The 27,101-nt window shown below is 41.1% G+C and overlaps 2 protein-coding genes across 5 annotated transcripts in view; one reads left to right on the forward strand and one right to left on the reverse strand.

Annotated features, from left to right (window-relative positions):
* Nucleotides 1-864: 864 nt before the first annotated feature.
* On the reverse strand, nucleotides 865-4,936 carry LOC132259459 (ATP-dependent DNA helicase Q4). The gene is made up of 3 exons (XM_059757101.1): nucleotides 4,722-4,936; nucleotides 2,613-4,661; nucleotides 865-2,546 (listed from the first exon to the last, which is right to left on the reverse strand). The coding sequence occupies exons 1-3, from the start codon at nucleotides 4,821-4,823 to the stop codon at nucleotides 942-944; spliced, it is 3,756 nt and encodes a 1,251-aa protein (XP_059613084.1). The 5' UTR covers nucleotides 4,824-4,936; the 3' UTR covers nucleotides 865-941.
* A 253-nt stretch (nucleotides 4,937-5,189) lies between these two features.
* Nucleotides 5,190-27,101, forward strand: part of LOC132259605 (WD repeat-containing protein 47) — a 33,081-nt gene continuing 11,169 nt past the window's right edge. Inside the window, exons 1-5 of one of the 4 annotated variants that reach the window (XM_059757310.1) lie at nucleotides 5,190-5,325; nucleotides 11,737-12,910; nucleotides 12,968-13,233; nucleotides 13,296-13,400; nucleotides 15,693-15,807. In XM_059757310.1, coding sequence (XP_059613293.1) covers nucleotides 11,756-12,910; nucleotides 12,968-13,233; nucleotides 13,296-13,400; nucleotides 15,693-15,807 — 1,641 coding nt within the window. In that variant the 5' untranslated portion in view covers nucleotides 5,190-5,325; nucleotides 11,737-11,755. Of the gene's footprint in view, nucleotides 5,326-11,736; nucleotides 12,911-12,967; nucleotides 13,234-13,295; nucleotides 13,401-15,046; nucleotides 15,626-15,692; nucleotides 15,808-21,243; nucleotides 21,259-21,973; nucleotides 22,712-24,816; nucleotides 25,484-27,101 lie in introns of those variants that run through there. The other 3 variants (XM_059757312.1, XM_059757313.1, XM_059757311.1) reach the window with 3 other exon arrangements.

The following is a 27,101-nucleotide window of genomic DNA, read 5'->3' on the forward strand; positions in this document are numbered from 1 at the left end:
TGAAACCATACGCTTCACTGGAATTGTCTAGCACTCTGTCTCTGTGTATATAAAGGGGTGGACGTTAGAACCACTTATGATTGGTCGGCAAACTGACAAACTGCCACCGTAAAACAAACACTTGTCTAGATATCTTCTTTAATGGAAAAGGCTTATGTCCCACAATGGGATGTCAAAGCCACGTTATTTCTCTGTCTTCCTCAATAATTTCCTCTTCCTGCACCTGCTGCGTGGCGTCCAGCACGAAGTCCTGGCCAGCTACCTCGGCCGCTTCTGCTGTGCGGCCTTCTTCTCCTTCGCCACCTTTGAATTTCTGTATGAATCTTTGAGGTGGCGAAATTGTTCGGAGAGCTCCGTAGATCCGTTTGGCCTCAGGCCTGAAAGGAATTATGAAAAAAAATCTGATTTCAAAATTTTGACATGAAAATCTCTGCCACTGAACTTGATGTCTGGTCTGAGAAAACAGGGACCGCTAGAATCCAAAGCTCTGCAGCAATAAAGTCGGTTTTCAATAGCAATAATTGAAAATGCTATTTAAAAGTAGAGACTCGGCTTTGTTCCAGAGAAAGACGCATTTTACGCAGAGAAATTAAAGATTCTTGTGTTTAAAACAAGGTTTAAAAGCATTTAGTGGCAATAAATAAATATTTTTGGGTGTTTTTTTTGTTCTATCATACTTAAAACCATGAAAAACTGGGAAGAATTTCTCAAACAATATCGTTTAGTGAAATCGATTGATATATCAAGGAATCGAGTCACTAATTTGAACGTCTTGGAAATCCTCGCTTTCACATTAAACATCATGAAAATCACGAATAAGATAATTTATTTTACTCATATTATTAATATTAGAACAATCCGAAGTACCACAAACTATTTATCTTACAATATCATCTAAATGAGCGCTTCATCATCCACAATCTCTTCACTTCTTAGACACTTTACGAGCGCATCTTGAGAATGATGGCATTTGCCAGGGCGATGATGCGGTGAATGTTGGTCAGAGTGTGTGCCCGCCACATCTTGCAGCGCCCCCACACGATGGCCGGGAAGTTGGGACTGGAGATGCCGTGGAAGATTCTGGCCAGAGATCTTCCCGTGAAGCTGCAGTCCGGATAGTTGGCCACCATGTAGCGAATGTCTCGCTCGAGCTGATCATCTGTGGTGTCGTCTGGCTCCTCAGTCACCTCGATCTTGCCCACTTGAGTCCTCTCGAAGTACTGTCGAATGATGGTCTTCAGCTCGTCAGAGGATTTCGTCGTGTTCTCGTCGAGAATCGTGGTCAGAGTGGCGGAAGAAACTGACGAGAGGCCCTGAAAGATGCTCTGCAGCTGATAAATCTCCAGATTCTCCTGCTGCGCCACCCGATTGATGAGCATCTCGAGGATGTTGTCCATTTGTTCGTCCGTGAAATCTCCCGGAGCGCGAATGCGGAATCCGATGTCGTCAAATTGTACCGAAATCGAAGTCCTCCTGGATCGATTATTGCTTCTCATCCACTCGAGGTTCTTCAGCTGATACTTCACCACGCCACTGTCCCATCCCAGCGCCGCCGCCACGTCCACAGTGGAGAACTCTAAGCTTGTGGCGTCAGATCGAAGCTTTCCCTCCTTGATCTTCATCGAGATGGCCATGGCGAGAGGTGGACAGGACTTGGCGGCTCTCCGGAGCTGCTCTGCTCCGCCATAGGAGAAAATCTTGCACTTCACATAAGCCTTGCTCAGCACCTCAATCGATTCCACTTGTTGCTCAAGATAGCAGAGAAGCGTCGAGATGTTCTCCTCAGGAACATCTAATTCCTGCACCGTGGCATCCACTGAGAAGGCGATCTCGTGTCCTGGACAGCTGCCTGTTGTCTTGCAGGCGCACGGACAGAAGATCTTCCGCAAGAAGCGTCGCAGAGTGAAGCGATCAATTGAGTTGGCATAAATGAATCTCTGCAATTCTATCTTGTCACGTCGTCTGGCGTCCAGGAACAGATGACAACGCGCCTCAGCGCCATCGCGTCCCGCTCTCCCGATTTCCTGCACGTAACTCTCAAAGTTCTTTGGCATATTGAAGTGAATCACTGCCCGGATATCCGCCTTGTTGATGCCCATGCCGAAGGCAATTGTCGCCACGACAATCTTCAGTTCGCCACTCATGAAGGCATTCTGAATGCTGCGCCTTCTGGACGCCACCAGACCCGCGTGATAACTCTCCACGACCCAATTCACGCGCTTCCTCTTCCTCCCTGACGCCTGATCGCCACCAGTCGTCGTCCGGATGTGCTTCGCCACGCGATCACACTCTTCCCGGCGTGTGCAGTAGATGATGACCGAATTGCCGGCGAGTGTGGGACTCTCGAGGAGCTTCATAAGGGCATTCTCGCGATTGGAGTCTGCGGAGACGGTCAGGATGAGATTCTGCGGCAAAGGCACATCACTAATCACACCACGAAGACCATCAGGAACACCAATTTGCTGGACAATTCCATCTCTGGTCAAATTCGTGGCAGTTGCTGTCAATCCCAGGATCACAGACACTTTCAGCTTCTCCTTCAGGATCTGCAAAGTAAGTCAAGACATTGAGAATTAGAGATCAAAGCCTGGAATTATGCTTAAACAGCTCACCTTGCAGAGCATAAGATAGCTTGGGCGGAAGTTGTGGCTCCACTGAGATAAGCAGTGAGCCTCGTCGATGCAGACAAAGGCAATCCTGGGCAAGGAGCTCAGGATCTGTCCGAATTCCGACTTCTTGTCACCATAAGCGACTGCTTCTGGCGATACCAAAAGCAAATCCACGCGTCCTTCCCTCAATTCATGCTTCACGAGTTGCCTCATCTTCTCCGTCTGATTCGTGTGAAGACATCGAGCATTCAGGAAGCTGGGAATGCCACTAATCTGATCCTCCATGAGAGACACAAGTGGGGAAATCACCAGAGTCATGCCCTTCTTGTGGCGACTGTACAGAAGAGCAGGAAGTTGATAGCAGAGCGATTTCCCGCTGCCTGTGTTGAGTGTCACGAGAGTGGACAATCCGGAGAGGATTCTCATGATGGCTCTCTCCTGGCCAGCTCTGAAGGACGCATGGCCGAAGAGATTGAGAGCCTCAGTGACTTCCTGAGGCGTTTCCATCAGCTCTCCATCATCAGTCAAGGAATACAGAGCTTCCTGACTGTCGTCCTCCTGGAGAGACTGCTCAAGCTCCTTCGCAATCTCACCAATTTCCGTGGAATCCAAGTAATTCCCCTGTTCCACAGCACTCTTGGCCGCATCTTCCAGTGTCTGAAGCTCAGATTCCGCCACAAACTCCTCGTCAGCTTCTTCAGTTGGCGGAAAGCTGGGGAAATTCTCCTTCCTGGGACACTTGGCAGCAAAATGTCCCGCCAATCCACACTCGAAGCACTTCAGCTCTTCCCCATCGCATCCCTTGTCATCCAGCAGCGCAGCGGCTTTCTTCTTCCTCCACAGCGTCTTCTTGTATCTCGAGTAGTTCAGTGTCTTCTTCCCGCGCACAAACACCTTCTTCTTCATGTTAATTCGCACGTAATTCTCATTTGCCTTTCCCGAAGACACTTTCTTCAGGAGTTTCTCCTCCTTCGAGGCTTTCGCTGCACTTTCACCAGCGCAATCTTTGCCATCCGGAAGATTCTGACTCAGATAAGAGTCGAAGAGTTTCTCACTCTCTGAGAGAAAGTCCTGATCCACTCGAGGAGCCTTCTTGGTCAGTTCTGTGTCCAGTGGAGGAACGTAATGCTCTGCAGTCGGTTTTATGGGATTCTTGTCTTTTATCTTCTCTTCAGGCGAATCATCGGAAAAATCTTCTCTGTAATTCACGTCATTTTTCCCACGAGTTCTCTTCGGGGCTTTCTTGGGAGATTTTACAGGCTCTTCAGTCTCCTCTTCACACTTCTTAGCCTCCTCCTGAGCCCGCAATCTGCTCTCCATCTCCCTCGCCTGGCGATTGTGAATGGAACTGAAGACTCTGCGCTTCTTCAGCACATGCCGGACAGATTGCTGACTCAGAATTGTCGCTTCATCTTCGCTGTCCTCCACTACAGATGCGTCAGAGTCTGCTTGCTTGGTAACTGCACTGGCAACTTTGCCAGAATTCTCACCGCACCGCTCAATCCATCCCGGATCGAATTTCTTCTCCGCACTCAGCGTTTTCTTATCACTTGCCGAAGTTGCGGCAATTTCGGGCAATTGAAAGGATCGCTGAGACAGCAGCGTCTCAAAGTCCGGGATGTCCAGCGAAGGAGCAGCGCGTGAGCCGTCGCTCTTGTCTGAGGCTGAGGAATTGAGGCGCTTGAAGGATTTCCTGGGATTCCTCTTTGAGAATGTCATTGAGGAACTCAACTTATTTGCCAGCGTCATTGAGGCTCTCTTCGGAGGCTCTTTCTTCGCCTTCGACGCGGTCTTTCGACACAGATGACTTCCCCAGGCCTTCTCGTTGGCCAGCACTTCGGGAGTGTCCAGTGCCGATGAGTCCATGCCATTTCCCGGCGAGTGAGCGTCACTGTTTGACAAACTGTTGGAGGAATCGTGCGGATCCGAGGGAAAGACTTCATCGTCGTCATCGAGAGCGTCCGTGAGTGTATTACTCAACAGGGAAGTCGTGATCTTGTAGTACATCTTGTAGGCATCCTTGATCTCCTTCCTGGCCTCTCGGATGTCGTGCTGGAAGCCCAGAAAACATTAGTAAACTTTTGGCTCCAAAACAAATGTCAATGACCTAACCTTTGATGGAATCCGCTTGTTTTTCTCCTTGAATTCCTTCTCCCATCGCTTCACCACCAATTTGTACTTGTTAAGCTTCTCCTGTATCTTCGCCTTTTCCATTACAATCACAATTTCTCTGGTTTTCACAGCTTTTCTCACAGAAATGGACAGAAATTGCTTCCTCTGCAAATCAACTCACTCAGCTGAACTTCAACTGCGTCTTCACCACCCAGATGGACAGTTGACGAATATGTAAACATCTCTCGATTGTTATTTGGAAAATGCCTTGAAAAGCTATAAACTGCATGATAAAGTAATCTTGAGTTTGCAAATATCTCAATTCCTGGCTTTCAATTCTCAAAAGCAGCCAAAAGACTTCCATAAGCAATATTATTCTGGTCTTTCCGTTCCCTTTCAAAATCCAGCGCGCGTGCAATGTTGGCTGCCGTGCGTGGTGAGTTTCTTCTCCACCTCAATACTCACCACATTGTCAGACGTGATGTCGTCGTTTGTGGGCGATTGTGTTTTTTCTGTGAAAAAATGAGTCGAAACTCGCCTGTTTTGCCGTGAAAATAGTGTGAAAAGCATCAAGGAAAGTCAAGGAATATCTTCCGCTTGCTCGGTGAGTGCTGATTCACAATCCCCGCGAGATATTGGCTCGCGAAGTGTGCGCTGTGAGACTATCCGGGAAGGCACACACAGAGGGCTTTTGGGGGGCTCTCCGCCTCCCCAGCATCAGCGTAAATAGTCAATCATCTAATTGTTGTTTACTCCTCTGCGTCTGGCCACGGCGGAGCAGCTGGGCGGGTGTGGGTGGCCTCTTTTTTGCGGGGCGAGTGATTCATAACGAGGTTAAAATCGATTTTTGCCCTCTTGCGCTCCGCCGCGACAGGACGGAATCTGGGCGGGAGGGCGACCCAGAGCAGGTTCTTCCGGAATTCTAATGGCAAAATTCTCGCTCATCTGGCATTCCGTCCAGCTGAGGAATTTGCATTCTTGGGCTGCTTTTCACACTTTGCGGGGGGCGCGCAACAACCCGTTCGTCATTCCTTGCCAAGATTAAGAAATGTGCAAACTTCTGGAAGGGGCTGAAAAAGAGGAGGAATTCCTTGACGCGGAAGGACGCACGGCGAGACTGAAGAGCGTCAAAAGCGCCGCTGGAAAATGATGGAAATGAGGTGATTGATCAGGTCTGCAATTGTAATTAAATTGTTGCACCGATGGATGAGCTCTGGCGCGTGTCTAATTGCTCGCGCTCTGCTCGCCTTTTTGCTTATCTCTCTGCTGCTCGTCTTGTGGTTCTTGGCCACACAGGCGAGGTGGTGGTGGTCAGGGTGGCCTCATCACCAATAAAATATCCATTTTCCTCCGCTCCGCAGACGCGCGCGGCGTGGCTCAGCGCGCCAGAAATCATGAAAATGCATTAAGCCGCGCGAGAACCCGAAAACTGCCTTGGCCATTGAGCGCGCCTCCAAAGTCCCATGAATTTGAGGAATCTGAGAATCTCTGGTGTGAACAGGGAACCGTTCGTTCGCCAGCGTCTCGCGGGAGATAAGCCTACAAGAGAGCGAGCAATAAAAGAAGGTCTAATATGACCCGTTCTCTCTTTTTGGCACGTCTTTTCCACACACAATTCTTCGTGTGGTGCTCTTGAAAATTAATTTAATTAATGGGAAGAGATCATTTATGGTATTTTTTGTGCTGAAACACCACAATTTCCCCCCCTTTGGGGGCCACTATTAATCACAATCTCGATGAGATGAGTTGGGAAAAGTGCCGCTCTAGACTTTCCAGGCGAGAATCGGCATTGCTGATCTCTTGATTTCTTACTATAAAACGTCAGCAAGACGTTTCCGCGAATTTGGAACTGATTTCCTTCTCTATCGGCAGAAAGAAAGAGCAGAGAGTGTTCTTTAAACGTTAATATCCCAGCCATCAAATTCAGCGATATGAATGAAATAAAGCCATTCAATGGTAATTAACCCTTATCTGGTTCTGAATGAAATCACACTAATGAATGCAATTTTTCTGGAAAATCAATTATCACCTGAAGAAGAACACCTTCATTCATTTCCCACTCATATAAATATAATAAACACCTTTTTTACATATTCGACGGGTGAATAGGAAAGTAAGAAAAGTCGATTTTTCATAGTTTATGAAGGAAATTGTTTCAAATTGCATTTATTTGCATTAAATGGTCTCTTTGATAAACATATTAATTCTAGATATTCAGAATCTTCCTTAAATATTGTAAAACTTTGAATTTTTATTTATATTTGTGATATTTTTTTAATTTTTCTACTCAAAAATTGTGAAAAAAAATTCTTGTAAAATATTAAAAGTTGATTTTTTTTAGAATTTATTGACTAAAATGTGCTCGAAGACTCATAAAAATCGACTTTGGAGAAAAAAACATTTTCTTTTTTCTATTAACTTTGCCATATTTTAGTAAAAAAAAATTCAATAAATACCAATAAAAGCAACTTTCTTTTACTTTTCTGGCCCTTAAACATCCCATTGAGGGACACAGCCTTCTCCATTAAAGAAGATATCTAGACAAGTGTTTGTTTTCCGGTGGAAGATTGTCAGCTTGCCGACCAATCATAAGTGGTTCTAACGTCCATCTTTATATATCCAGAGACAGAGCGCAAGACAATTCCAGTGAAGCGTATATTTCAGCTGAAACATTCAACAGCAACCGCTTGGGCTGCTCTAATTTGCCATTGAAAGGCTTATTTTCTGCACTCTTCTGTGTTCAAACATTTGAAAGAGGAAAATATTGACTTTTCGTAGTTTTCGATTCACCCGTCGATATATTCAATTAAAACTTTCTGCTTTTCTGATGGAAATTCATTAAACAATCTTACATAATAGATGGAATAAGACTTTAATGTTGTCTTCCATTCTGTGTCATATGATTAGAATTGAACTCGACGAATCGCATTGTTCAAGCTTGTTATTCAATTATCATCAAACTTTTAATGGACAATGAATGATTTAAGACACTTTGTCAATTCTAGCGTGTTTCACTGTGTTATCTTGCCAAAGGAAAGAAAAAAAAGATTCTGTCATTTCCTCTTTTATTCCCAAAATGCCGAATGAGAGTTTAAAGGCAGGTTTTTTCTTCGGTGATGTTTTGTAAACTGATATTTGTGATGAGACTTTTTCTTTTTTCTCAAGATTATAAACAAATATTTCTGTCTCATGAATAAAGTCTTGTGTGTTGACGATGGAAGGAGTTGAGAAGACGTGCAATTGGAAGTGGGTATGAAAGGCCCCCTTGAAGGCCACACTTAAGATGCGCGAACACGCCTTGCAATATGTTTTTCCTTCAACAAGAAGGGAAGAGTACAAAAAACCCACGAAAGCCAGCGTGTCGAGAAAGAGAGTGAGAGAGAGAAAGAGAGAAGAGGAAGGCAATTGAATGGGAAAGGGTATGAAATTATCTCGATCGATTCTGTGGCATTTGGATCGCATCCACAATAATAAATCTCACTTAACGGTGAGGTCGTTTCTTCGCGATGGACACCAATTGTCTCGTCACCATCGCCGCATGTCTTTTCCACTTCGACGGGTGCCTCGAAAACTATCATAAGTCAAAATTGCAATTTTTCAGCAGAATGAGTTCAAAATTTAACGTTAATAAAGCTGTGAAATTTGCCAAATTTCCTTTACGACCCTCAAAAAGTTTTCAAGTCGTTCGTTAAAGTGAAAATATTGTTCTGTATTTTTTATTTTGTGAATATTTCAGTTGATTTTATTGGTGTTTATTGAAATTTTTGATTAAAATATGGCAAAATTAATGGAAAATCTTAAAATATTACTTTCCAAAGTCGATTTTATCGACATTAATTCTAAAAAAATCATCTTTTCATACTTTTCGTTAAGGTTGTCAAGTGAAAATATTTAAAAGATATGAGAAATATTCATTGAAAGTCTAAAAAACATTTTAGGATGATTCTGAAAATCTGTAATTATTGTCTGAAAAGGCGTTTTATGCGTTTGATTGCAATTTTTGAGATATTTTTCTTGCTATTATCTTACAAGATATAAATCTCAAAATTTTCATTCAGGAAGAACAAATAAAAAGCTTTACCAAAAAATACATAAGACGAAAACTATGATAAATCGACGTTGAATACTTTTCGATTCTCCCGTCGAATTGATGCATTCGGTGGCCCACAAAAGTGTGGCTTTCTGAGAGAAGGAGGGGAGATTGAGGCACAAGTGATGGTGCAAAATTTCTTCTCCTCGCATCAATCTTGTCCGTTTGGGACAAGAAAACATTGAGAGTGGCTCAACAGTTTTGCACCGCACGCCATGCTGAGAAAGTTGCAATGCTTAATCTCACTTGGTTGCTGAACACCTGTGCAGAGCAATTCGCGCTCTCCTCTCGTGTCCATTCTTTCTTCTTGTGATCTTGGCACTGAAATTTGCCAGTGAATCGCGCTGCTTTTGTTCGAGCGTGTGCGTAAATTGTGTGTCTTGAAGTTGATTTGCAATTGAATGTGGATTTATTCATTGTGGGGTCTTTTTTTTATCTATGGGTGGAGCAGGAATAATTCTTTCTGCCCACACATAAATTCTTGTGCTTTCTTTACTTATATATCGGGGCTGTGTAGTTCCTCTTCCCGGTATTGTTTAGTATAATATTTTTGCTGGAATTCTCTCTTGTTTCGTCCCCAGAGAGTGAAAGAAAGAATAAAATAAAAAGGGGTTTGAATGTGTGAAATTCATGTGGATTTTCGTGCCAAAAAGAAGGTGTCTCTATTGATCAAACATAGTTGTGTGAGAGAGAAGGAAAAATATAGCTCTTTTATGGCTGGTAGATATTTGCCGTGGAAAATCGCATGAGAGTGGTTAAATACCATAAGCATGAGGTTAAACCACTCAGACTCGTAGTATCGAGTGACTGGCGATGAAATTGGGCAATAAAAGTTAAAACAAGGCGAATTCTTGCACTGATAGAGACACATTTACATAGAAAATTCATTGATATGTCAGTCACTGAGTTAGAGTGCAAATCTATCGATTTTTTTTTCTCTTTTTGGTGTCAATGATAAACATACTGAATATTCCAAAATCATTGACCTTTTTTCTCTTTCTCTCTCAGTCAAGAACGATAAATAAATACCCCACATTTTATGCAACAGCATAACACATATTTAAATGTGTTTTCACACAGAAAGAGTCTCTCGAATGCCTTCGGGATTTTTCACAGCGAATCATCATCAACAAGAGCAGCAATTGATATACTTTAAATGAAAGTGTGTGGCCGGTGAAGAAAAAAAACGCAAGCAATTGAGGTGAAATCCAGAAAGTGTTGCTTGATGTTCGGAAAAGAAGAATATTGAGGAATGGTGATTGTGAAGAAAGACGGAAGTGAAAATGCACCAACGACGATCAACAAGAGGTTGAAAAATACAAAATTGCGAAAGAAAAGGTGCGCATATTATGAAGAATTTCCATTGCAAATTGACTATGATCATGCTAAGGAAAATACACTAGACATTTTATTCATCTCTTATCCCATTGCAAAAATTAATGATTCCGCTATTTTAATGCTATTTTGCCAAGCAAACTCCTTCTTAATATAGACAATTTTGCATATATGATGCACATATGGCTCTGAGGGTGTGCATATTCTTCGCTGTGCACTATTGCAATCTTCCCAGAGAGGCGCGCACACAAGGCTTCTGATGATGGAGATTACGTTGGAGAACTCTTCTGCGCTATGATTATAGAACAGAGGCAGATAGAAGTGCGCAATATGATGAGAATTGTCAGTCAAATAGCGAAAGAAATGCGATTTCTCAGATCATATTTCAACGCTAAAAATATTTTAATTAAGGCATAAATAGACATCGTTGCAACTTTGCAGATTTCAATTCGTAAAAGTTACGAATTTGAGTTTCCACTTTACGCTTTTCATAGCTTACTTTGCGGGCCGCCTGGTGGCGCTAGTGTGAAGCACAAGTTTATTTAACTGTCAAACGCAAAGAATAAGTTCAACAGGATGAAATAGTAAATCAATTTGACAAGACATCTTCATTCGCGACTGTTTCTGACATTCGTTGTGCTTAAGACGTGATACGAAAGATGTCTTCGCTGTGACATTTCAATAAATTGAATGACAACATCGCTTTTTATGTACTTGTAAATGGTTTGGACAGCCAATCAGTTTCCTAGAAGAGCGTCGAAGGATGTCTAGAAATACATAACCTCAATCTGATGAGCCGAAAAATCTAATCAATTTGTTCAAATCAACATAAAAACATCAATATTGGGCTTCTTTATGCCGCAATCGTTTAATCCTGCAATTAAATTGATGCAGGAGTAATTTGACAGTTCACCATACAAAACTGTCAAATTAATCCAGCATCAATTTTAATGCAGGATTAAACAAGACGGCGTAAAAGAGGTTCATTGTCAATTTCCTTGATGTTCACGTGAATTTTCCGGCTTCTCTTTGCCGTTCTAGATAAAATTCTGTGGGTTTTACGAATTCATAGTTTTGACATCTTATCTTAAATGTTATGAAAATAATGTTGCAACGACTGCATAAGCTTAAACGATGAATGAAGCTCTAAAATGTGTTCTGCTGCACACATTTCGATTGGAATCAAGAGAGTAAAGCGAGAATGTTCAATATACTTGAGCCGCTTGAACCGCTTGAACCCCTTTTGAACTGTTTATCGTGCTGTTATACATAAAATGCCCATATCATGTTCTCAAATGGAGATTAATGCTCACATTAGCTGAAAAAATGGATTGTAATCCACTCGCATTACCGAAATTGCCCACCTTTTTTCCCATTCACTGATTTGCATATCACAACGAAGAGAGTTGAATGAGAGAAGATGCGGAGAGGATTGTATTAGCATGATTGCTATCAAGAGAAGAGAGAGGAGAAGTTGAATGAAGAAGAGTCGGAATGACGGCGTGACATTGATAGCATTTCATAAAGTACACTCCAGATGAGTTGTGGTGAATGTTGGATATTTCATTGCCCACATTCCTTCTCTTGTAGATTCAAAGTGCGCTACGTGATGCCGTCTGCAAGACTGTCGCTGCGCGAGGAGGACGTGGTGCGTCTGATGCTGGAGTTCCTCAGCAATCGGGAGTTGAATATTACGCAGTTGTCGCTGGAGCGAGAGACGGGCGTTATCAATGGCCTCTACTCCGACGATGTGCTCTTCCTGCGTCAGCTCATCCTCGACGGCCAGTGGGACGATGTGCTGGAGTTCATTCAGCCCCTCGAGGCGCTTCAGGCGTTCGACATGAAGCACTTTCAGTACACAATATTGCGCTACAAGTACATCGAACTGCTGTGCATCAAGTCCGAGGCGGGCGGCGGTGCTGCGATCATGGGATCGATGGATGGGGCCGTGGAGGAGGTGGTGCAGGTGCTGGCGCAGCTGGAGAAGCTGGCGCCGTCCAAGGATGAGTACTCTGGACTGTGCATGCTGCTGCAATTGCCACGCTTAGGCGATCACATGCTGTATCGCGACTGGAATCCCAGCAAGGCGCGAATTCAGTGCTTCCGCGAGGTGTTTCCGCTCGTGGACAGATTCCTGCCCAGTGACAAGAAGGGTGTTCAGAATCTTGCCGCCAAGAATGATCGACTCGTGCAGCTGGTGATCAAGGGTGTGCTGTATGAGTCGTGCGTGAACTACTGCCAGGCGAAGGCCACGGGGGCGACGGATGGGAGTGGTGGACAGGAGATGACCTTCTCCAAGCTGCTGGATGGCTCGGTGGGCTTCAATGACAGCGATTTGTCACTCCTCAGCTGGCTGCAGAGCATCCCAATGGAGACATTCTCGGTGCCGTTTGAGCAGCGCACGCTGAATGTGGATGTGGAGCGACTGGAGCGTCCGTCGCTGGAGACATCATGGACTGAACATATGCTGATCACACCCATTAAGCCCAAGACCTTCCCGCACAGCGTCATGCCGTTCACGAGGCCGCGCAGTGCGGCGGATATCATGACGAGGAGCCTCTTGCCGACGCTGGACGGGAGCGGCGGGGCTTTTGGTGGTGCAAATGGCAATCCAGATGCTGGCCAGATGTCACGCTCGAGCTTCGCCAGCTTTCACTTGACGGGCATCAAGCCCAGCTCGGGGAAACTCATGACGAGCAGCGTGGATAGACTGTTTGAGAATGACGGAGAGGTTTTCCTCAGCAGCAACTACAATGATTTCCAGGTGAGATTCTTCCAATTCGTTGTGCAATTGTTTGTTGACCATCTCTGTCTTTTGCAGGGCCTGCCGTCGATTCAGGAGGCTCCGTCGGCGCAGTCAAAGTCACCGGAGCTGGGAAAGGCGATTGACGAGAGCACTGCTGGACGAGACAGTCCCAACACAGCTACATCGACGGCCAAGAGTTCCCGAAGGGATTCCCTGAGTGAAAAAGTCGTGCATCACGATCTTCACGCGCTGCCCAATCAGCCACATCCGACTGCATCAGCCGCTGCTCATCCGCCTCGCGGGGCGACGCCGCCGCAAGTCACGGAGGTCATCAAGAAAACGTAAAGGCAGTGTTTGTCTTCCTGGGCAGATGAAGACGCTAAGAGATCTCTGATCTTTGCAGGTTACCAGAGAATGCTGCAGCTCAGGGTGGTGGTGAGTTGTTTGAGAAGTTCCAGAGGCAAAAGATGAGCAAAGAACAGAGTGGTGTCAACAATAATGGAGACAGGTAAACGAAGAAAAACAGCTAATCTTTGACATGGCGTTAGATAACGTTTTGAGTGGAAATCAATTTGTCGTCCGGACGTGCGGCTTGGGTGCGTTTTCAGTCATTGTTTCACAGTTGGTGTTGCGTTGTCGCTTGAGGGATAGAAAAGACCTCCAATTGGCACACATTTTTCGGACAATAAAATTGCCAAATCGCCGCCGTGTTCTTAGTCGCATCGCGTGGACATTGACATGAATACTGTGTGACTTTATTGTCTCTCTCTCTGTGTGTGGCTATCAAAGTGAAATTGCGCCAGTGATTCTGGTTGAAATGTGAGACACATTTGATGGAAAATGCGACTATTTATAGACATATGATAGTTTTTTTTTTATGGGCACGGCTCTATTTGCTCTTCAGCCAATCATATCTTCCACGCTTCCTCCAAATGTTCAACACTATCGTCGGAATTATTCAGAAATTCTTCACGCTCTCAAGCTTATGAAGTGTTGAATTATGTGATACTTTTCAGAATATGTTCATATCCATTGAATATACTATAAATTTCTTCAGGGCACTCACACTTTCTGCCATGAATTTTTTGACCCTGAGCTTGATTTATTGATAAAATTAGTTTAATGATAATCGAATTATGTTGTACAAGAAGATTGTCTGCAAATTAGCTTCATCGATGAACCTATAAATTGCTCAATGAATAAATTTTCCAAGGGGAAAATCATTCGCAAGTTGAAATCATTAATTTTGTGATTATTACTCAAATTTGGATTATTTCATACAAATTCTGATTACTTTTTGATTATTTTCTGAATATTTGATTAAAAATTGTTTATTTCACACAAAATTTTGATTACTTATTGAATATTTTCTGAATATTTGATTAAAAAATTGTTTATTTCATACAAAATTTTGATTATTTTTGGATTAATTGTGATTTTTTGTTCAAATTTTGATTATTTTCTGAATATTTAATCAAAATTTGAATATAATTGAATAATTGTGAATATTTGGAATATTTTGATTTATTGAATAATAATTTTTTTTATTTAATTCAGAAATTGATTATTTTCATTTTTTTGTAATTTTTCTTAGGAAAAAAATCCTTTTTTATTATCTTATTAAAAATTAGAAAATTTTTCAATTTTTCTTGGGAAAAATAATCATTTATTGATTATTTCATTCAGAATTATAATATTTTGTAATTCTACTTGAAAATATAATTTTTTTGTATTCAGAAATTGATTATTTTGCCATTTATTTTGAAAATAATCATTTTTTTGATTATTTAATACAAATTTTGTTTATTTTTCAATTCTTCTTGGGGAAAATAATGATTTTTTGATTATTTTACTCAAATAATTGATTCTTTAATTAGAGAAAATTGAGTTTCCTCAAAAATCGCCTTCTGATTTGCCCCTTGAAGTTTTATTATGCACATTTTGTGGGCAGCGGCAAAGTAGTTTTTCACTTTCCGTAAACACTTGCATTTTTCAATGAATATCTTTCACTCTTCTGTAATAAATACAAAGAATCACAACTCTTTGATAGCCAACATATGATGGATGAATAACAACTCTTCGCATATTTTATTGCTTCATATCACATAAATTGTGACGCATTTGAGTGTTTTATCCGCACGAGTGTGTCTGTGTGTGTTTGTCTGTGTGGATTTTCTGGAAAAATTGTGCGGTGTATTTAAATTAATTGAGCCCCATGTACGTAATAATAGTGTTGCTGCCGCATTAAAATGCTCTGTTGCACTGATCAGCGAGCTCGTGAAACAAAGAAGGTTCCCCCGGAGAGCCATAAGGCACATTAAAAAAAGTACAAGCATTTGCCACGAGGGAATATCGCGCGTCAGTTACTCAATAGCTTCCGATCCGTGAAGAGTTTTGACTGATGGTCACTCTGGCAGTGGTGTTCTCGTGATTCACGTCTAATCTGTTGTGGTTTGGAGAAGGAAGAGAAATGTACTACAATAAGAGATTGCATCCGCGACAGGCGAAGCGTGTGGAAGTTGCGTTCATTTCTGATGATCAGTGTGAAGTGCATTCGAGAGGATCTCGACTGTCTCTAGATCGAATCTCACGGAAATCCTCAACGTCAATGCGTGACATTTCGTCACACAAAGTCATCACGGTGTTTGATGAGGATCCGGGGAGAGATCACACATTTGATGCTCTATTTTGTGGCACAGATCGATTGAATTCCACTCACGCGAAGAATATATTGTAAATATGTTTTGTGATGAAGTGTTTTAATATCAGGTTCTTATGCCATTTTCATTCCCAAATTCAGCACAAAATCCACAAGCAGTCAGCAAAATGGTCAGGAAGGCAGTGCAATGAAGCTCCAAAGTCAGCCTGAGAGTCATCAGAATGGGAATGGCGTTGTGCCGAGTCAGGAGGAAGATGTGAGTTGAAATACTTTTACTTTTTCTTTCTTGCTCTTGAATTTCTTGAGACAGAGCGAAAAAAAACAATCAAATTGTGAGAGAGAAATTCAATTTTATGCTTAATGACTTGTATGAATTGGGGAAAAATTGCCGCGTAACAGTGATTGCAGGGAGAAAAAGTGTCTCTGCGGATGTCAAAAAGTGCCTTTGGCGCAATTTCCGGAATTGTTTTTAATGATTCCCATTTGTCTATGCTTGCAGAAGAAATTATTTAAATAGCAAAACAGTAAAGAGGTGAGTGAGTTGTGTCACACCGAATAGTGTGGAGACAAAGTTTAGTTGATCACACGAATGGAAGTTGAGTGATTTTCACTGGGGAATTTGTATCAAATTTCAAAACCACAAATGATAGGGAAATATTGATTGGCTTGATTGATTACAAGAAACCCTGATCGTTGAGTCAGTGATTAAAAATAAAAATTCCTCATCTATGCATGTCAATCGAGGTTTGCTCAAGTTGGAGAAAAGTGGTTCAAATTCCTGTGATTTCCTTTTGTATTCCATTCAATCCATCCCTGAAATATTCTTTGAAATAACTTCAAAATATTCTCTCCATTCCTAATTTGATCTCTATTTCTTTGAAATCGTCTAAACAGAAAGAGATTTTAGCACAATTAGAGCGTCAGTTTTTAGAACAGTGAAGTCGCGGGTTCAATTCTCTCGCGATTCGCCTTTTTCACGACTCTTTTCAAGTATTTTCCTTCACTTTATCGCTTTATGTTAGCATTTTTCGCTCAATCTTCGCCTAAAACTCTTTTTAACGCTAAATATAATTTCAGAAATTGCTTTTTTCATCATTTAGCATTCTTTTTAACGCTTTAATATCCATCCTCGGGCTTTAAATTTCTCCTGAGAACCTTTTTTAAAGCCTAAAATGTAATTTTCTACCTTATTTTCTACAATATTCGTTTTAAAAGCAGCTAATATTGCATTTTCACGTTTTTTTTCTTCATAAAAGCATGTTCTTATAAGCAATGAAAATGCTTTAATTTTGGTTTCTTTGGGAAATCCGCGCTGGAAGTTTTTCTATTCATTTTTTTTGTTCAAATGTCTTTCAATATTTCAATATTTGAACACTTAGTGAATTCTTAATCACACATTCTGTGTATTCAATGGGATTTTGACTTGATATTCGAGATTATTCCGACTGAATGATTTGTCTATTCCTCACTTGAGCAATCCTCGATGTCAACAATCTTTCTAGGCTTATTGAGAAATAGAATTGAATCACAAGACGCTGAAATTGAGAAGAATTGCTGGAAGATTGTTTTCCGACAGCTTTTCATCAACAACTGAGCGACATTCTTGAAGGAAATTCTTGATAAACAAAGTCAAGACGCCTTCAAAACAAGTCATTTGTCACTGCATGCATTGATTTCTTACATAGCGTGTGTCTTTCAGCTAAATATAGTGAATCACATGTGGTATGAAGAGTCTTCGAATTCTTTTTAACTTCATATTCAGCACAAAAGTTCTCCTCACTCTGAAGTGCATTCACACAGCAACATAGTGGAAACCTGCTTGGGATTTTAATGAGAGATTAGAGATAAAATTAATTGAATGGCCTGGACAGTGAAGGTTTAATTATCACACGATGCATTTTGCCACATTATTCACAATAAATGAAATGTGACAGAATTTGCATTCCAACTTGGGCTTCGACTGTATGAGAATTGAGATGTTTTTCTTTGGCGGCATCTTTCTATTTTAATGCAATATGCCAATAACGAGAGCTAAATCTCCATTGAGTGATCACTGTAATTGATCAGTTGTGTGTGTGTGCGGAATTTAATTATGATGAGAGTGTTTGGAAATTGAGGGCAAAATCGTGGCGCCAGATTTCAGTTGAAATTGAAAAATGTGAAATTCTCCAAAATGCAGGCAAAATTGCCGAAAAGTCTTTGTCATCCGAAATGATTTCTCTCCTCGCGTCTTCATGTTCGTCAATTAGTACAATTTGTGGCTTGAGGGGGAGGAAAAGCCATGGTAAATTGTCATTTGATTTGGTGATTATAGATTTGCGTACACCTTCAATTCTCCACCCACAAATTTCTCACCGTTTGACTTGGCGTTTTTCCATTAGGCGATTCGCACAAGCCACGCTATTTGCCTGATGTCATGTTCAGTGAGATTACAGCGATATATAAATTATTTATTAATTGCGCTCTTAAGAGAGAGAGAGAGAGATTACAAAGTGCCTGCAAAAAGACCTCCATTTAATGCGCTTATGAAGATGATCACATTACGGGCGTGACATTGAATTTTGAGAGTGTTTGGCAAGATGAAGAAAAATGTTGTGTGACAAATGAGATGAAGATGAAGCAGAACTAAGTTAATTAGCATTGATAAATACAACTCACAAGTGGTCTTTGTGGACAAGAAACTGTTTTTGGACTTGGAAGACAGTGGAATTTGTCCAGTTCATTCATTCGATTTCACTTATTGCCATATTTTTTGGTGTCTTTGGTGTCTTTGGTGTGTCGCTCCATAAGAAATGGGTCGAGAAATTAATGGTGAGACTTGTTTACCACCTTTTTCTCTCTCCCGCCGCCACGCACGCACGCAGAAATTGGCGCATATGATATTGAGTGCAAAACAAACGGCAGATCTTGCCAGCAAATCACCATGGGAAGTCCAATGTTAATGCGAAGACATAACACACAATTGGAGCTCTTTTCCTTCGCTCACTTCTTGTATCTCGCGCCGATCATTAAGCGTGTGTGCAATAGATATCAATGACAAACATTAATGTCTCATATCTGCATCTGAAACGTGTGTTCTCTTATCTCAACACCACGCAAATTGTGTCATATGCAGTCATATGGCGGGTTTTCCATTTCAATTTTTATGCTGTGAGAAGCATTTTATTATTATGCACTCTTGGGCGTCTCTCAGATGGCAAGAGGAATAATTGTTGAATACAAATGATTGTGATGGACTTCAATAACAGTGTTTTTAATGTCTCTCTAGAGAGATATGAAATTGGATTTGAAGCGTCGTTGCAACTTTACTTTCATTACATTTTAAATAAGCAGTCAAAAATATGAATGAATTAAAAGGTGTTGCAAGATTTACGATTCATATTAAACATACAAAAAGCAATTTAACCAGCCCAAATCAAGGCGTCTTATAATATAAATGACTTCCAGACATTCCCAACGTATGATTTAATGTAGATTTCACGGATTTAGAGCAAAATTTCTCTGCATTTTGCAATATCTCCGCCCAGAATTGAGATATCGCCATGATCTCAACGTCATTTGAAAGACCATTAAATTCTTATTATTTTTTATCTTAAGGTGATTGTCTCGAAAATTGAAATAAATATCGAATTTTTAGCATCAAAAGGAAAATTGGCCTAAATTCCATAGGTGTCTTAACATAATTTTCGCTACTGTATATTAAACGTTTCAAATGTTGACGTGTGAAATAAATTCGTATATTTCGTCGCGCGAAGATGAGAAAAGCCGCGAAATTCACGTGAAAACCAAGGAAATGGACAGAAATGATGTCCTTTATTGGGTTTCTTTGGGCATTTGTGCACATTTTAATGCACCAGATTGAGGTTATGTATTTCCGAACGTTCCGGACGGAATTTTTGACAAGTGAAATTCATAGTAAATAAACTCCCAACGTCTTCTTGTTCGTCTTTAAATCATTCTTTGCACTAGAGCGCCGCTAGGCGGCCGCAAATATAAACACAGAGGCCCCGGGATCAAGTCTCGTCGAATGCACTGGATCTCGGCAAGGGAACAAATAAGCCTATCAATGGCTAACAGCCAAAAGTTGCTGTTGATTTCCAACTGAAGAATGTAGTTCAGTGGAAATGTTCCCTTGGCAATATTAGTAAATAAAGGCATTCAAGTGCTGAGTTGTGTTATGTCATACGGTCGATAACACTCACGGACAACACAGATATACACATGAGCAAGACCAAGAAGGTTAAATTTTAATGGATAAAGGAAAAGAAAACATGAATTCAAAGAGAAGTCAAGAGAGGAGAATAGAATAATGATAACAATAGAAGGAATAACAGGAAAAAATGATGAAAAGAGAGAATTCTATTCGTTCTACTAATCGGATAAGATTGTGGATAGTGCCTGAAGAGCGATTGCATCAGGTAACTGGAAATCTACAAGCTGAATATCCGAGGAATAATAGAACAGGAAAAAGGAAAAGATAAAAAGAAGAAAATCCGGGGAGATTGGCAGATAGATACAAAAGGAGTTCAAAGAGTCTTAAGTGTCTGAACAAGTCCACCAAGCACTAATATCTATTCTATTCTAAAGTCGCAACATCAAATTGATAGCTTTTACGAACTGAAATCCGTTATGTTGCAACGACGGTTAAATTTTGCCAGTTAATCTCTAATTGAGATCTTTTGAGTTGCAAAATCGTTAAACTTTGCCACAATTCTTCAGGGTTAATAGTTGATTTCCTGAGAAGAATCAACACAAAACTCCTTCAGGTTCTCTTAAGATGAATTTATCTTATTGATAACATGTTTAATTGTGCTTGATTGATTAAAATTCTTGGAGAATTTCTTTGGTTCGTTCGACAAAAAGGATCTTTGCAAGTGATTCTAAGCTATTTATAGTGTCTCTTCTTCTATTGCTTCTTTCATTACTGACACAGAATTGCCTTAACGCACGAAAAAAAGAGTGTTGACTTGAATGGTGTGTCGATGATGATGATCTTTCCGGGAGAGGTGGGAAAAAAATGTGCAAATATAGGAGTTTCTTTGCTGTGGCGATTGTGGGCGAAATGGAAAATAATAATTGTGTGTGATTCTGATTTTTTATGTGACCCAGCATTCCCATTTAGGGTATTCTCCGCATTTTATTTGCCAGAGTTGCGCTGATGATGAAAAAAAGACAGACAAACAGTTGATGTTCGCCCACGCGGCAAGAAATACAACAAAACTTCAATGCCTATGGTTTTTCCTCAAAACTATCATGATGATATTTTGCGCTGAAATGTGTGCGGAGAGGAAAATTATTAATTGACAAAATGACTTTACAACATAAGTTCAGAGTTTTTGCAGAACAACAACGATTCCCCTTTGATCTCTCGTGTGTGTTTGTGTTGTGTTGAATTGGAGCCAAATCAACCTATAAGCATTTCAAAGTCACGAGCAACATCGTGCAATGATCAATAAAGTCATACTATATACAATTGTAGAACACCTTGGAATTGCGAGTCAACTTCCATAATAGTTTGTGGGGCTTTTCGTGGCTGCTTTTTTTTTGCTCGTGCGACATTTCTTATTTTGAGCCTCTTTTTTCAATGTCCCAAAGCAGAAAAGAGTGAGGGAAGAAAAAAATGCCTGAATGATCCTACGAAAATGCTTAATTCCCTCTTGCGCTTGTGTCTGTGTGTTGATGATCAACAACCAAACATTAGCAAAATGTAAAACATAAGTAAAATATCTTTTCTGTGACTGTGGACTCGAAATGTGTGTATTGGGGAAATACAGAGGAGCGCGAGAGTGTTTTTGGAGGAGAATTCGACGGGTGAATCGAAAAGTATGAAAAGCCAAAATCGCAATAGCGTTAATACAGCTTCGAAATTTGCCAAATTTACCTCAAAACACCTTCAAATCGTCCGTTAAAGTGCAAATATTGCTCTGTATTTTTTATTTTGTACATATTTTAGTTGATTTTATTGGTATTTATTGAAATTTTTGACTAAAATATGGCAAAATTAATAGAAAATCTGAAAATATTACTTTTCAAAGTCGTTTTTGAATAATTTTCGAGTCGATTTTATCCGAAAAAGTTCTAAAAAATCAATTTTTCATTCTTTTCTTGGACTCTTATTTAAAGGTTTCAAGTGAAGAAACATTTTAGGATAATTCTGAAAATTTTAAAAAAGGCGTTTTATGCATTTGACTGAAATTTTTGAGACACTTTTCTTAGGTAAATTCTACGGCGTAAATCGACTTTTCATTCCTAAAACATGACAGTTTTTCTTTTATTTGTGCCTCTTGGAAGTTTCAAAATTTCTGTACAAGATTAACAAAATAAAAAGCTTTTCTAAAAATCCATAAGACGAAAACTGATAAATTGACTTTTCATACTCTTCGTTTCACCCGTCGAATTGGTATATTTTGCTGGATATTGTTTTGTTTGGGAGTGCAATCGGTCTGCTCGTCACTGTACGAGTGGAAGTCTTTTGAAGGAGAATTTCTTTACGGTGTGCTAAAGACACTCACTGACGTGACTTCTTAATCGACAATCGGATTTTGTCGGCGATTCATGTGTGGCGCGCGTTGTGTGTCTCTTGATTTTGCAAGTGATTTCTTTCTGGATTCAGTGAAGTTTTTCATTTGAATTTTCCCTGCATTTTCCCGCGAGATTGAGTGTGATCATCGTTGCGCAAGACGGAAATAAACCAGTGAGTCATATATTGGCCTAAGAGAGTGGGTGAGAGAAGAAGTATCACTGCAAGCGGACACGATGACGAAGCACAGTGCATTGGCGCAGATAAAGCAAATCGATGCGATTTTCGGTGGTCGTCGCAACAGTGAGGTGAAAGTGATTGAGACGCAGAGGAGTAGCAAGTGCAATGTTCACGGACAGCAGCAGCAGCGACGCGGGAGTTCGGGATCGGTGAATGGGAAGCAGCCAGTGAGCTTAAACACGATCCTCGGCGGTGCAACGACACAACATCATGTTGCTGGTGTGGAGAAGAGGGACTCAAGTGCCGCCCTCAAGAGCCTTCCCACCCACATTCGCAACTCCATTGCCCATCTGGATGATCGGAATTACTTCCAAGACTTCAAGCCCGTCAGCACGACAAATCGCGACAGTTTTTCCAATGGCATTCGACGCACCAGCATGCCTGTGCTCAATCAACAGAGGTAAATACACAACAACACAGCGATAATCGTTGGCAAAAGAAGTTCGCGCGAATGAGGAAGGAAAAGTGTCCACCTGTGCAAATAACCCACCTAACAAATTAATCATGCTGAAAAATGTCTCAAATAACTGGCAAGCGTGCTCACTTGATCAATGAATTTGACGAGTGGCGTTTCATTACGCCAATGAGGCAAACAATTTGCATGGAAATAGAATAATTGCGTCACATTAATCATCAAGCGAGGAGGAGAGGGGATTTTCTCATTGGCGGATGAAGAACAAGCGAGACTTTTGTGGCTTTATTCGGTGTTGTTGAGCAATCAACACTGAGTCACGGAGAGAAGTTAAAGAAGGGCGCGCGAGCGAGCGAAGAAAGTGTTCGAGTGAAGAAATCATATGATTTTTTACGCAGAAAATGTCTCTGTCTCTTAAAGTAAGAGATCGTGAGTTAGAGCGATTACAGACTAGCCGATTATCCACGGGAGGTTCAGCGAGAGCGCGAGTGTGTACGACTTACAGCTCGCTTAGCCATAAAAAGCGACTAATCCCTCGATATATCGAAGGTTCAACCGATATTTATGGGGTTCTCGACGATAGCGTGCTCTGACGAAGATTTGCCGAATCATTTGACAGCTCAAAACGCACAAAATGGCGGATCTCTTGGGAATGATTTCATGGGATCTGAAAGTCATTAAATTCTTCGGCAATTATTCCTTTTTCGCGAAGTTTTATCGTAAAATTTTAGGCTTTTTGATAAAATAAACCAAGTCAATTGACAGCTGAGAGCGGAAAACGAAGTAAAATTGTCGCTAGTGTCGACAAAGAAGAATAACTCCTGAGTGTGCTTAGCGCCAGTTCAGCCACGAATTATGTTTGATTATTAGAATTGATCCAAGTTTCCGTTGATTCGTGGGTAACCCGCAAGTCTGTAATCGCTCTAACATCGTTTTACCACTCTTTCGCACTACCGTTTCTCACAGTGTGCATAATATATCAATACAAATAGTCCAGTATCTGTTATCTCGGGTGCGAGACAGAGCTTTTATGTTTCACGATGATGTTTTCATTAATGTCGCGACATCGAACAAACTCACTTGATGGCTTATTTAATTCTTTTGTTGGCTCCACATCAAACCTTGAGGGAGGAGAAAAAGAAGAGTTTATTTAGTCAATTTGCAGGTGAAACTCTTTAGATCATCACCTTTTTATGCCTTCTGAGTCATTCACACTAAACTTTACAAGTGTTTTGCGGTCGATTTGACGTCTGTGCAAACAGTGAAATCTTGAGTATTTCACGCAATCTCTTTTTTTTATGTGGACTTTAAAGAAGAATCTCCGTAACTGTAATGCAATAGAGAGAATGATTCTACGCAAAGCGTGAAAATGGGTGAGAAGTTGTGGTTTTCAATGTCATTTATTACTCAAGATCAGCTGTGATTGAGACTCTTTAATGCGTTCTCTCTTGTGTGTGTGTGTGAATTTGAATAATAAATTGCCACAAGGCATTTTACAGCTTTGGGCATTAATCGAAGTTAATATAAGAGATGAGAAAATGTGCTTTGAGCAATTGGCATTCCATTGATTTTCTCACATTTCTGCATTTTTTTCACTCGTTCACTATCGAAATACATTCCGTGAACGGCGCCCGTTATATTGTCTATTAAACGGGCTTTGCGTTTAAAGCTTCTTTCGCGCTTGTGATCTGGTTAAAAGGACAACTTTTTTTTTTGTTTTGCTTTGGCTTCTGGTGGATTTTAGCATTTTTATTGATGCAGTAAATCAAAGTGTTTAACAGTCTTTATTCGAAGACCCCCTGAGAGGTTTTATTGAATGGCAAATTTAAAGCCGAAAATTAGTAGATGTCGACAGCACACTAATTGTGGAAAATGTCCCCAGAAATAGACATTTGATACAGTTTTTAATGGAGAAATAAGGCAACTAACATTCCTCTGAGGGATCAGCGAAGAGGCCAATTGACCGGAGAGGCGAAGACTAACAGTAATAACACGTCCAATTAATTACAAAGTGGATGGATGGTGAGGAATGTTGGAAACTCATCACAATATCAATTTTATCTCCCTCCCAATCAATCGATGCGGAAGTGCAGCAAGAGGCGAGATTCCGTCAATTCCTCACGTGGATCACCGGCAAAGGCGATTGAGCATCCATCTGCCTTTCCGTCGATGCTGCGCTCATCCACGCCGACGAGTCTGAGCAGGAGGAATAGCACAAACACCCTGCCGGCCAGGAAGAGGAGTTCCACTTCAGTACCAAGGGATGCCATCAGCTCCTTTGGCGGCAGTGCGTACTTCCGACGCGAGAGCAGCTACGATAAGTGGAAGCCGGACACACAGTTCGCCTCCACGAAGAACCTGAGCAACAGCAGGGATGTTGTGGATGCGGTGGTGAGGCCAAAGGCCAGGAATTCAGTGACACCACTCAGGGATTTTGTGAAGAATGGCTTCGCGTCGCAGAAGAACGAGCGTCCCAACTCAATTCTCAGGAGCAGCATTCCGCGATCCGATGACGATGACGATTCCTCGGGCAGCAAGCTGTCCAGGGAGAATCTGTCGAAGCACGTGACCATTCTCGCGGGTGGGAATGACGAGAGGAGCAGCGACAGGGAGTCATCGCCTGAAGTGGGACCGATTTACAGGCGCGAATCGTGGGGTTCGGCCAAGAATCTCCGTCGAATCTCCATCGATTCGCTGGACTTACGCAGAAACTCGTGGGATGGCAGCCGAAGAGCGTCTCTCATATCCGGATTTGTGGAGGTACAGAAGACGTTTTCAGTTTATTCAAATATTTATCCAACATGATGATGCGCGCGGTGTGAATTTTAAATGGGATTCCACGATAAATTTCAATTAATCGCACTTTCAATTTTCCGCTACGACGTGGAGAGATTGGGTGTAAACTGGTGAGATTAAAGGTAGAGACACTGTGTTTGACATTAATCAAATGATGAAACTGGGCGGGGCAATAAAGTGGGCGTGGCTTCAGAATGAATGCGTTTCTTGTTAAGAATATTCTGTGAACACTTCATTATTCTTATGGTGAAAACACAGCATTTCGATCAGCTACCATTGAGGCTCTTTACGCCGTCTCGTTTAATCCTGCATTTAAATTGATGCAGGATTAATTTGACAGTTTTGTATGGCAAACTGTCAAATTAATGCTAAATCAATTTAAAGAGACCCATTGATCGGGTTTATCTCTTTCTTCACCACACTTATTGTGTATTTTCGCGTAAAAGCGATTACAGACTTGCTGATGATCCACGGGAGGATAAGCGAGAGCGCGAGTGTGTACGACTGACAGTTCGCTTAGCCAGAAAACGCGAATAATCCCTCGATGTAGCGAAGGTTCAACCGATTTTTCAGGGCTTATCGACGGCAGCGCGCTCGTGCGAAAATGCGCCGAAACATTGCACGACTCAGAAGAGACAAAATGGCGAATCTCTTGCGAATGATTTCCTGGGTTGTTAAAATCATTAAATTCTTCTGCGAGTCATCAATTTTCGCAATTTTTACGTAAAATTTCACGCTTTTGTAGTATGCAAATTAACTGACAGCTGAACACACCAAGCACAGTGTCGCTAGTGGCGACAAAGAAGAATAATCTCTGAATATGGCTAATCCATATTTTGAGTGTGTAAAGGCGCAGATCAACCACGAATTATCACTGATCTGACCTTTAGACACTACAGGCTCACTCACGGAGAAACCGATCAATGATTGCTGATCAAAATTCTGTGTTTTCACCATTATATCGAATGGAAATACTCTTATATGCGCGAGTGTGTGATGATGAGATTTCGTGGAGGCGCGGAAGTGACTCTTCAATTAAATTTATTTTATATCTCATCTCATGATTTTCATTTGCACGGCAATTTTCGGTTTCATTTGAGAATATATTCAATGGCGAAGAGCCAAAGTGAGCGAGAGAATAGGAAAGCATTGACTTTCTTCCCTTCATTTCTCTCTCATCGTGTTTGTTGATTCGATATGGTAATATAATTATGAAGTTTTGATTGCAAAAAATATTATTATTACTCCATTCTATGAAATATAATCACAGGGAGAGAGATGTTGAACGCTTTCTTTGCGTCTCTTTTCTTATAATGCCTTCTTTGCATTGATTTTGAGAGTTCAATGTGCATAATATTGCTGCTATTATGCATGATGTTAATAATTTATTTTAAGCATATAATATTGTAAAAAAAAATAGAGAGAGTGCATAGAAGAGGAAGGAAAAACCTTCAGTCATGTGGAATAATTTGAATATAATATTAAGTTTTGTGCAAGAGAAAGAGTTGGACATTAATCCGATCGAACAGTGAATGCCCCTAAATCTGCATTTTGACTGTCTTTTATGTGTGTTTTAAATAAT

This window comes from Phlebotomus argentipes, unplaced genomic scaffold (assembly GCF_947086385.1).
Source record: "Phlebotomus argentipes unplaced genomic scaffold, Phlebotomus argentipes genome assembly scaffold_18, whole genome shotgun sequence".
Taxonomy (NCBI): Eukaryota; Metazoa; Arthropoda; class Insecta; order Diptera; family Psychodidae; genus Phlebotomus; species Phlebotomus argentipes.